Below are 12,409 nucleotides of genomic sequence, written 5' to 3' on the forward strand. Positions count from 1 at the left end.
ATAAAAATTAGGTGTGAGGCCAGGTGTGGTGGCTCACACCTGTAGTCCCAGCACTTTGGGAGGCCAAGGCGGGCAGATAGCTTGAGCCCAGGAGTTCGAGACCAGCCTGGGAAACATGGTGAAACCCTGCCTCTACAAAAAATACAAAAATTAGCCATGTGTGGTGGCATGCGCCCATAGTCCCAGCTATGGGACTGAGGCTGAGGTGGTAGGATCACTTGAGCCCAGAAGGTTGAGGCTGCAGTGAGCTGAGATCGTGCCACTGCACTCCAGCCTGGGTAACAGAGTGAGACCCTGTGTTAAAAAAAATATATTGTATGAGAAACAAAGGTTTATTATAATATTGATAAAACTTATCCAAATCGTTGTGACTTTTAATATGTCTTAGTATTTAATATTTCTTAATACTTACCTTAAAGTAGACTCTAAAATAGTTACATGAATGCCTCAAAGCAGGGCAGGAATTCTTACCTTCTGCTTCATAAGAAAGAACTTACAAAGTCTATTCTTTCCTTTGTCTGAAGGCAGGTATTGAGATAGGTACCAAATTGTCTACTTTATTTCTCTTCATTATTCAATCCCCAATCTGTCTTTTCTTCCCATTCCCCTCTTCATATACCCAGTAATCTTCCTATAGCCTGTTGCTTCTATCAATTTGATGTATGGAAGAAGTGGGCATGAGTCTACGGAACAAAGAGTTTATCATACTTTCAATGTGCTCTCCAAAGGGCCTGAAACAAGGGTGAACAGCATTCAGATGAGCTTCCTTCAATTGTATCATCAATCCTCCGTCCACCCTTTCACTATGAACTAAATCTGCAAACATTTCCAGCATTCCAACTTTTGCCTGCTTGTAAATAACACACTCAGCCAAACCTCCTCCAACTGTATCACCCATATATCCTTGATATATAAACCTTTGTTCTAAACTAATTCCCCATACATTTCCAGCATTGTAAGAACATCCAGTGTCCTGCCTTCAACATCCCAAGCCTTAATCAGTGCAAAATCCACCTCCAATACTGACTGTCTGAAAATCAAAACAAGATGGAACAAGAACACTGACTTTATATCTTATGACAATGAACATGATCATTTATGTTTACATATCTGCCTCCCACCCTGGACCATGAGCTCCTTGAGAGATAGGCCTATTTCTTATTTTAACAATATTTACGACAACAGCAACAGTAACAACAGCTATATTTACAGAGAACTCATTTTGTGCCATTTGCTGTTCTAAATTCTTTATGTGAATTATCTTCTCTCATTCTCTTAACCATCCAATGAGATAAATAGTGTCATTGATCCTTTTTACTGAGGCACAGAGAAATTAGATAGTCGTTAAGGGCCACACAGCTTGCAGGTAGTGGAAATGGGATGCAGACTCAGGAGCCCTGATTCCAAAATCCTTGTTCTTGAAAAGTGTTCAATGCTACTGCCTCCATGTAAATCAGATTCACAAATTGCGCATCATAAAGGCATACTCTGGACAAGCCCAAATTGATGGACATTCTACAAAATCCCAGAATAATGCCACTCAAAACTGCTAAGTTTATCAAAAGGAAAGAAAATCTGAGAAACTGTCATCTAGAGAAACTGAAATGATGACTGTTATGCAGCATCCTAGCTAGGATCCTGGGACAGAGAAAGAACATTAGGTAAAAATGAAGGAAGTACAAATAAAGTATGGGTTTCAATTAATAATAATGTCTCAGCATTTGTTCATTACTTACCTCAAATATATCATATGACTAATGCAAGATGATAACAACAGGGGAAACGGCATGAGGGCATGCTGGAACCCTCCAGGATATCTTTGTAACTTTTCTGTAAATCTAAAATTATCCTAAATTTAAAAGTTTATTTTTAAGAAAGTCATTCTCTTTAAGCAGTCTTTTAAAGGAGTGGCTCGCTAAAATTTTAATATGCATATTAATCACCTGGGGATATTATTAAAATGCATTTAATTGAAGCTCTGAAGAGGGGTCTGAGTTTCTACAATTTAAAAGCATGCCCGGGTGTTGCTGATGCTGCCAGTACACGGAACACATTTCGAAGCTAGAAGGTTTTACAATATACAATGGTGTTGTCAGGTGTGTTTAGTGCAATTCCATGTGTAAGAGGTTGTTTCCAAGCAGCAATATTCTTCACCAAATTATCTCCCAGGGAACACTTTTGCAGAAAACCCTAAAGGACTAGCCATTAAAACACAGATACACTGTTAAAATAGTTTTCACTTCAGTGAAAATATGCCTCAGAATTAATTTCTAGAGAGAACTGGTCTTCACTATGTGTGTGTGTGTGTGTGTGCGTGTGTGTGTGTGTGCGTGTGTGTGTGTGTGTATACACGTGTTTAATTTTAAACCACTGCATAAAAAAGACCAGAAGCTCTGGGTGTGTCTATGGTAGAGAAGTGGTCAAAGGCACTGTTTGGTTCCCAGACAGGTAGCTTATCAATTACAGTTCAGTCAGGATAGCATTTGATTCCCAGTCACTTGGTATCTTTTCTGCCTGAGGAGGCATAAACGAAAAGTACTCACTTGGGCAGGGATATGTATGTTCAGTGACTAGAGTGGAGGAGGGCTAGTATTAGCTCTTTGAAATATTATGAACACAAAATTTTGTGTTATAAACACAAAAAAATAAAGCAGTGCTTCTCACTGTATATTTTATGAAACATCGTTGCTGTAAGACAGTTCCTAAAAATGGGGATCTATGGTCAAATAATTCAGGAAAACACTAACCTCACAAATGCACTACAGAGGTTTAGCATAGCATTATTAATGTGGTTCCATTTTATTGAATAATGAATGATGAAGTCTTCAGGAAAACGGTTATAAAATTAAAATCGCACTGCGATGCCATTTCTGTTTTAAAAACAAAAACATAAGTGTGTGTGCATGCAAATGCATATCTTAAAAACAAAAACATATACATATGTGTTAAAAAAAAAAAAAGACCCCAAAAGTGCATTAAAATGCTAACAGTGATCTATTCTGTTTGATGGGGGTTAGTGATGGCTTTTAAATTTTACTATAAGACGAAACATAATGCAGAGTGTCATCATAGTCAATATGATTAGCTATATTTTACATTTGCATGGTGATTACATAATAAACACTTAACATTTTACCCCTTACACTCACAGGTTACCAAAGTTGACTTAAAAATACATGTACCTAGAAGAAAATATGTATATTTTTTAACAATACCAGGTATGACGGGTTGTCTAAGCTCAACACTACCATCAGAAATCATAATATTCGGCCGGGCGCGGTGGCTCACGCCTGTAATCCCAGCACTTTGGGAGGCCGAGGCGGGCGGATCACGAGGTCAGGAGATTGAGACCATCCTGGCTAACATAGTGAAACCCCGTCTCTACTAAAAATACAAAAAAATTAGCCGGGCGAGGTGGCGGGCGCCTGTAGTCCCAGCTACTCGGGAGGCTGAGGCAGGAGAATGGCGTGGACCCGGGAGGCGGAGCTTGCAGTGAGCCGAGATGGCGCCACTGCACTCCAGCCTGGGCGACAGAGAGAGACTCCGTCTCAAAAAAAAAAAAAAAAAAAAAAAAAAAAAAAAAAAAAAAAAAAAAAAAAAAAAAAAAAAAAAAAAAAAGAAGACATCATAATATTCATAATAATTGACAAATTTATATAACAAAGATATAAACCTTTTGATAAGAAGAGACACTGGAAGAGCAGTTTAGAGACTGTGGTAGGCAGAATTCTAAGACGGCCCTGAAGAGTCCGGTCCCCCATGGTAGATGCACCTTGTGACTGTGCTATGATTAAATTATGCTATGTGGCAAAAGTGGAAGGATTTTGCAGATGTAATTAACCAGCTGACTTTGAGTAATCTGAAAGAAGACTATCCTCGGTGGACATGATCTCATTAGGTTAGTCCTTTAAAAAGGATTCAGGACTTCCCTGATGTCAGAAAGATTCAAAATGAGAAATTCTGTTGCTGGCCTTGTAGAAGCAAGCTGCTCTGCTGTGGTAAGGCTGTTTGGCAGGAAACAGCAGGCAACCTTTTGGAGCTGTGAATAGTTCCAGGATGACAGCAGCAAGAAAGCAAGGACCTCAGTCCTAAAACTTCAGTACACTGAATTCTGCGAAATACCAGTGAGCTAAGCATAGGATAAGGTCATCAGTAAGATCACAGTCCCAGCAGACACCTCTATTTCAACCTGGTGAGAGACCCTGAGCAGAGGAGGCACTTATCCTATACCCAGAGTCCTGACTTAGAGATACTGTGAGACAGCATATTTGTGTTGGTTTAAGCCATTATGGTTTGTGGTGATTTGTTATGCAGTGATAGAAAACTAATAAGTGATAAATAATGAACCAGAAAAATATTTGTCACATATAGAAGAAAAGGATAATATAACATCAGGGTTGATATCCAAAGTATTTAAGAACTTGTTCTAAATGAGTGCACAAATGAACATCAGCGCTGGCCACAAACAATCTAGACTAAGCATACAAGCTGAACATTAACCCTGACCTTACATAAAAGCTCTTCCACAGACTAACAAGAACAAAGAAACCCCATTTAAAAAGCAGGGAAATAATTCAATTAATTTACCAAGGAAATTCAAATGACTGAAAAACATACAAAAAGTTAAAAATCTCATTACTAAGCAGAGACAAATTAAGACAATGAAGTGCTAACTTGTCCATAAAAATCACACAGATTAAAAAGTGTAACTTCATTACATTATGGCTGGGTGTGAAAAACAAGCACTATTTTTCTGGGTTGTAAGAATGTAAATTAGCATGATATTTTAGAGGAAAATGTATCTTATAAAAACAATTGAATAAGTATATATGTACCAAGATGCATAATGCATGCTGAATTTTATTTATCATATTTTTAATCTTATTTATCTATCTTCTTGTCATAAATCTAAATTACATGCAATCAGGGACTCATGCCACATATTGGGAGCTCACAAAATGTTTGGTGAATGAAGAAGTGACAAGTGCTTTTATATTAACAAACTAAGCGGCCACCATTAAGCATAGCAAACTAAGTTTGACCACATATAGTAGAAAACTATATTCTTAATTTTAAGTTATGAACTGACTTAGGAAAAATTTCATAAGACATCGTTGAATAAAATAAACAATTTACAAAAATAGTACTATTACATGTTCTCCCTCATAAAAGGGAAAATGTGTAAATATATGTTCACATATAGAGAAATATGCATAAAGAAATAGCTGGTTACATATTCACCAAATTGTTAATGGTGGTGAACCTTGGGAGAGTAGGGCTTTTAATTTGTTTTGTTCACTTCTGTGAACTATCTTCAAAGGAGCACATATTTCTTTCATAAATTGCAAAACTAATAAAGTTCAACTCTTTAAAGAATTTTGTAAACTTGGAATTTACAAATTTATTTCTTTAGAGTCAGAAGTTCAGCTCATTTTGCTTAAACGAGTTATTCTTAATCAAGCACGGGTGGATACCTAGGGGCCAAATAATGAGGCTAGAAGGAGCCTGTAATCCCTTTGGAATTATTTCCAAAATATTTTTCAAAGAAATGGCCCATAGTTTCATTAGCTTTTCAAAAGTATTTATAGTACAGTATCATTGTCATCCCTCCAATTCCCACCTTTTACTTTCACTAGTAATTTACTTTGCTTTTAGAGAAACCATGGCAGTAGACTCCTTGACTTTAACCTACTAGCTTTTGAAGGAACAACAATGAAGTTTAAAGCCCATCTGGAAGCATTAAGTACTCAATGCTTAAATAAACCACTTCTATGTCAGAATTGTCAGACATGCAACACTTAAATGGTTTCAAAAGAAGACCAATGCTAAGGTTGGTTTTCACGGAAATCCAACACTCACCATTTTCTTCATGGCAGTAATCAAATCCTGCCACACTACATCTTCGAAAAACCATCTTATTCTCAGTGAGGGTTCCTGTCTTATCGGAAAAGAGGTACTGAATCTGTCCCAGATCCTCGGCGATGTTCAGGGCTCGGCACTGAACAGTAGAATCCGTTTTCTCATTGTAGAAATCCACATCACTTTGAATGAAATATATTTGTCCAAGCTTCACAATTTCGATGGAAACATAGAGAGAAATAGGAATCAAGACCTAAGAAGATCCAAACAAGTTTTAAAATGTTAACGTAGGTTAAAGAAAGGATGTGAAACTGAACATAGCTGGATAAGCAGCGAGGATGTTAAAATTCTACCATAAGCTTAATAAAAAATTACCTGTAACAAAATGATCATGGTCCAAAACATGTAGAATCCTGCCAACAGTGGTGATATGATATGTCCATCAGGCTCGGGAATATTGAAAAAATGCATCTTTTCATACCTGCTCAACCAGATTCCATGACCTTTCAAAAAATACACAGACATCAAAAGGATGCTAAATATATAGCATGCAAACAAAAAACTTTATTCCTAAAGGAGAAGGAATGAGAGTATTCATTTTGGTTGAACATCAATTGTTTGTTTTTGGAAACAAAATTCAAATTCAAAAGGCTATACATTCTCTCTCTCTCTCTCTTTAAGTCACTCTCCAGGTTTCTTCAGTACTATGGCAAAATGCAAATGGATAGAGTCAACATTAATATTTTTCAGGCCAAAGGATGAAAGATACAAGGATGTGAGGAAAAACATTACTGACAAATAAAATCCACCTTACCAAAGTCAAATATTCACAGATATAATTTTGAAATAAAATGCTTTAATATCTTGCTGAAAAGATGTCAGCAAATAATCAAATTTTACCTACCCACTGCGCCAGTTAAGCACATTATGACCAGAAGCATGACACACCAGAGGACATCTGTGTTTGCTCTTCTTTCTAATTTGCTGCGCTTATACCGCGGCCCACTGTTGTTCAGCATTGCTTTGGTTTCATGGCCTATGAAGGAAGTGCAGTATGATAGAAAATGTACCAATTAAAGCCAAGAAGCGAATGCCATATTTAAAAATCTCTCTTGCAGACAATTTAATAAAACACAGTTACATGATCTATTTCGTCAGTTTAATCTGCCTTTGTGATCCATTTAGAAAAAGAGACCAATAATTAAGTTTATCAGACAAAATTTCCTTTCTGCTTCAACAGATTGCATTTTTGAGTAAATGAAAAATGTTAACTTGTAGAAAAGCACAGAGTAGACAATGAAAATTAGAAACATAACCGACCTGCATAAACCACAATGCCCACAACAGCCTCTGTGTTTCTAATGGTGCATCCTCTAAGCAACAAATTTTCTTTACTGAGACCCACGCGTTCTTTGTTGGAATGTTCTCTATAAGAAAGACAGCATATAAATTCACTTTTAAACAGCAAAAGTGGGGATATAAAAATAAATCTCATGGCCCTTGAATGTTTTTGACTTGGAGTAAAAAGGCATTTCACAAGAAAGGTTTCCAAATCTCTGGCCCATTTACTTTGGTTATTGCAGTTACTTGCTTTGTTTTTTGTTTCTTTTTTTTTTTAGACTTTTAGGTTCAGGGGGTACATGTGCAGGTTTACTATGTAGGTAAATTGTGTGTTGCAGGGCTCTGGTGTACAGATTTCATTACCCAGGTGATAAGCATCATGCTTAAGAGGTGGTTTTTTGAACCTCATGCTCCTCTTACCATCCACCTTCAATTAGGCCCTGGTGTCTATTATTCTTATCTTTGTGTCTATATGTACTAAATGTTTAGCTCCCACTTATAAGTGAGAACATGTCATATTTGGTTTTCTGTTCCAGCATTAGTTCATTTAGGATAATGGCCTTCAGCTCCATCCACATTGCTACAAAGGACATGATCTCATTCCTTTTTATGGCTGCATAGTATTCCATGGTGTGTATATAGGTCACATTTTCTTTATCCATTCTACCGCTGCTGGGGATTTGGGTTGATTCTGTGTCTCTGCTATTGTGAATCAGTTACTACTTTGTCTAGGAAAAGATGCAACAAGTTTCTAACTACCATTATTTTCAATGGTAGTCATTGTTTGTCAACTTCTATTACTATAAAAAAAATTCCAAGCAAGAATCCTGCTTTTCTAGTACAAACTGTATTTAGGATAACTTAGTAATAGATGAGGGAAAATATCCTGATAGAATTTTAAAATTGTCATTTTCGACTTGGATGAAATCAAGAATCATTCTAGGAAATGATAATCGGTGGCTGCTAAAATCAATGGTTAAAAAGGCTGATGGGAACTTTATAATAATAGGATAAGGCTGATAACACTAATCTTACAATGGGACAAGGAGATATTATGGGCCTCATGATTTATGGGAAAGAAAGTCATGGCCCTACAGGTGCTTAATCAAACCTCTATTAGGCATTTCAATCTGGGGTCTGTGGCTTCAGAGGATCTGTGAAGTCTTTGAAATTGTATGCAATATTTTTTGTGTGTGTGTATGTATGTGTGTATACATGTTTGCTGTTTTCCAGGGAGAGACTCTGTTTCTTTCATCAGATTCTTTAAATGTCCCAGAGAATAAGATGGCCAGAGAAACATGTTAAACATCACCACAAGAATGCAGTTGGCCAGATCTAAAACGTGGTAAATTCTGCAGGCAAAATGACCTGGTTTATTCAGAAAATGAATGATGTAGGGGAACAAAAGGGGGAAGGAGGGGAAGCCCAACCCAAGGAGGGGGCAGTCACCTCAATCTAGAATGTGATCAATTCTGTAAGCTCAATGACTCAATTTATTGGGAGAGGAAATGTAGAGACATATCAATCAGATGCAAAGTGTAGACCTTGTTTTGATCCTGGTTAGAATAAGATAACTATTAGAAAACATTTTTCAGACAGTTGTAGATATTTGAACAAAAGCTTGGTATTAGATGATATTATGGAATGGTTAAGTTTTGTTAGGTGTGATAATGGTATTGTGGTTGTGACTCATTTAAGTCCTTATCTGCTATAAGTATATAGTAAAGTTTTTACAGTGAAATGACACAGTGGAGGGGTAGGAAACGAAGTGGAAGTGGAAACAAAGATGGAAAAACTGAAATAGCTCAGGCTGAGTGACGCCACATGGGTGTTCGTTATACTTTTCTTTCTACTTTTTCGTGTTTGAAAATTTCTGTAATAAATAACTTAAAAATTATTGAAGTAATTACTTGACTAAGTTGCTACAGTGGCAAAAATACAGAGCAACAGTAATGGTTTTCACATATTTTGAAAATGTCCTCTTAATTTCAGTATGAAAATTAGGCTATTTTCTAGCAATAAACTTCAATTTACAAGTTACTGCTTGTTCCTTACATATATAAAAGTTGTTAATATAACCTTGCTATCTGAAATTACAATTAAAATTAAATAAAAATTATTCAAATAAGGTTTCATACTACAAAGAAAGAGAAAGACAGATTTATCATTTCACTCCCATACGTTGTAAAGCACTTTCTTCTAACAGGTATATGTTTATATTCCTGCACATGCACAGGCCTGTGTACGAAGAGATGGTAAAAGCCAGATGCATCCTTGAGTTTAAGCTAATTCAACTTTTTCGTTCTACAGATGAGGAAATTAAGTCCCAACATTCACATTTGCATACAGCATTCCCAAGTAAGCACCAGCCAGTTCTCAGCAATGTGGCATTTTTTTTCTTATCCCTAGAGTCCTTATAGGAAAGAATTTAACATATAAAATCATCAATTCCAAAGTTCCTCGGAAAGTATTAAGATTTTTTTCCCCAAAATCCTTATTTTTCACCATTAAATCACTTTGAGATACCACCATTAGACAAAGTTCAGCTTCTATATTAATTGCACTTACTGCAAATTCCAAAAATGTCCTGTCTTTTACATGTGTCTGATAATTGGCACTAACGGTATGGAACCTTCAGAGTTTTGTATGAGGCACTGGCTGTCACATACAGCTTCCATGAAACATCTATCTACTATGTGCCCAGCACTCCAACCCAGATGCTAGAAACAGAAAAACGAACATATGCAGTCTGGACTCCTGTGGTCTAAGAGGAGGTAATACAGGTAGAAACATGTAAGAATAGTAAAAATATGATAGTATGATAGGAATCTGATATTCAGCATACAGTGTAGTCACAAATAGGGAGGATGTCAGTTCTACCTTGGAGCATGAAGATCAAAGAAGGTATCATATAGACAGGTAGCTTGAGCATCTCAATTTGTGTTTAATTTTTGAAAACAGGCCACAAAGCAGGAAAAGAATAAGGAGCCAGTTTAGTGGATTAAAATAATTCCACAGAAAAATCACTGTATCTACCTAGGCCGATTCTCTTATTAAATGCTTCCCTGCCAATGGCTGAGGCCAGCTCTCAGGATGGACATGAACAGAACAGACAAAAGCCCCTCCAATCACTAGTGAAGGCAGAATCCGAGGATTCCAGAAGGGAGGCCACTTTGGCAGTCAGGTCATGATAATAAGAAAATAAAGCAGCAAATTTCAAAGCAAACTGATATCAGAGGAGCCCATCACAAACGGGAATCAAAGGGCAGGGAAACATGTTGCCCAGAAACCTAGGGAAAAGTGACAATTTGGATAGGCAGAAAGCTAGTAGTTCCTATAAGGAACTCAAACAGATCAACAACTACAAAACAGTAGACAAAAGACATCAACAGACATTTCTCAAAAGAAGACATACAAGAGGCCAACAAGCATAAGAAAGTATATATATATATTTATATATATATTTATATATATATATTTATATATATATTTATATATATATTTATATATATATATTTATATATATATTTATATATATATTTATATATATATATTTATATATATATTTATATATATATTTATATATATATATATATACATACACACACCATGTCCTTAATCATCCATTGATGGACACTTCGGTTGATTTCATGACTTCACTGTTGTGAATAGCATGACAAGAAACACGTAAGTGTGGGTGTCTTCTTAATATAACATTTTCTTTTCCTTTGGGTAGATACCCAGTAGTGGGATTTCTGGGACAAATGGTAGTTCTACTTTTAGTTCGTTGAGAGGTCTTCATACTGTTATGAAGTATGTGCAGATTTATTACATGGATATGTTGTGCAATGGTGAGGTTTGGGCATCTAGCACCTTGGCCTCCCGAAGTGCTGGTATTATAGGCATGAGCCACTGCGCCCAGCCTAGTTTTAGTTTTTAATTCTGCCTATGTGGTGAATCACATTTATTGATTTGTAAATGTTAAACTATCCTTCTATCTCTGGAATAAAACCATGTGATCATGATGGATTATATATATATAAATAATAAATATATATATGTACATACACACACCATGGACTACTATTCAGCTATAAAAAACAATGAAATCATGTCTTTTGCAGCAACATGGATGGAGTTTGAGACCATTGTCCTAAGTGAACCAACTGAAAACCAGAAAATCAATACTGCATGTTCTCACTCATAAGTGAGAGCTAAAGAATGGGTATACATGGACATATGGAGGGAAATAATAGACACTGGGGACTCCAAAAGAAAGGAGGGTGGGAGGGGCATGAGGGTTGAAAAATTACCTATTAGAAACAATGTTTACCATTCGGGAGATGGGTACACTAGACGCCCAAACCTCACCATTACACATATCCATGTAATAAATCTACACAAAGACCATTGAACCTATAAAAATAAAATTAAAAGATGCTACTATTATATTCTACATTTCCTTCCATCATACTGTTACTTTTCCTAGAATTTTAACCAACTTCTTTGAGTTGTTTATCCATTTACCTGTTGATGAACATTTGGGTTTCTGCCAGTTTTTGGCTATTACAAATAAAGCTGCTATGAGCATTGTATACAGGTCATAGAATGGACAAATATTTTCATTTTCCTTGGGTAATAGTCTAGGAGTGGGATGGCCATGTTACATAATGGGCATATGCTTAGCTTTTTCCGAAATTTCCAAATTGTTTTCCAAAGTGGTTGTACTATTTTACATTCCCACCAGTAGCATATGAGTGTTCAAGTTCCTCTACATCCTTGCCAACACTTGGTACACTTGATCTTTTTAATTTTAGCAGGTAAAGCTCTGTGGTTTAACCTGCATCTTTTCACAAAATTATTTGCCATTCATATGTCAAATATATCAGTTCAAAGTCTTTTGACCATTTTTAAAGTTGTATTGTTTGTTTTATTACTGAGTTTCAAGATGCCTTTATATATTCTGAATATAAGTCCTATATGAAATACATGGATTGCAAATATTTTCTTCCTGTCTGTGACTTGTCTTTTCATTGTAAAAAAAGTATCATTGGAGGAGCAAAATTTTAAATTTTGATGAGTTCTTTTATTTATTTTTGTCTTTAATGGATTGTGATTTTGGTGTTGTATCTAAGAAATCTTTGCATAATACAAAGTAAAAAGATTTCCACCATGTTTTTTTCCTGAAAGTTTTTATAACTGTAGATGT

At 36.0% G+C, this 12,409-nt stretch overlaps 1 protein-coding gene across 1 annotated transcript in view; it reads right to left on the reverse strand.

The window, feature by feature from the left end:
* The window catches only part of ATP10D (ATPase phospholipid transporting 10D (putative)), a 78,596-nt gene that overhangs the window by 51,093 nt on the left and 15,094 nt on the right, over nucleotides 1-12,409 (reverse strand). Inside the window, exons 5-8 of the mRNA XM_030800929.1 lie at nucleotides 7,180-7,286; nucleotides 6,764-6,895; nucleotides 6,235-6,362; nucleotides 5,860-6,112 (exon numbers count right to left, since the gene is read on the reverse strand). Coding sequence (XP_030656789.1) covers nucleotides 5,860-6,112; nucleotides 6,235-6,362; nucleotides 6,764-6,895; nucleotides 7,180-7,286 — 620 coding nt within the window. The remainder of the gene's footprint in view (nucleotides 1-5,859; nucleotides 6,113-6,234; nucleotides 6,363-6,763; nucleotides 6,896-7,179; nucleotides 7,287-12,409) is intronic.

Source organism: Nomascus leucogenys, chromosome 20 (assembly GCF_006542625.1).
Source record: "Nomascus leucogenys isolate Asia chromosome 20, Asia_NLE_v1, whole genome shotgun sequence".
Lineage (NCBI taxonomy): Eukaryota > Metazoa > Chordata > Mammalia > Primates > Hylobatidae > Nomascus > Nomascus leucogenys.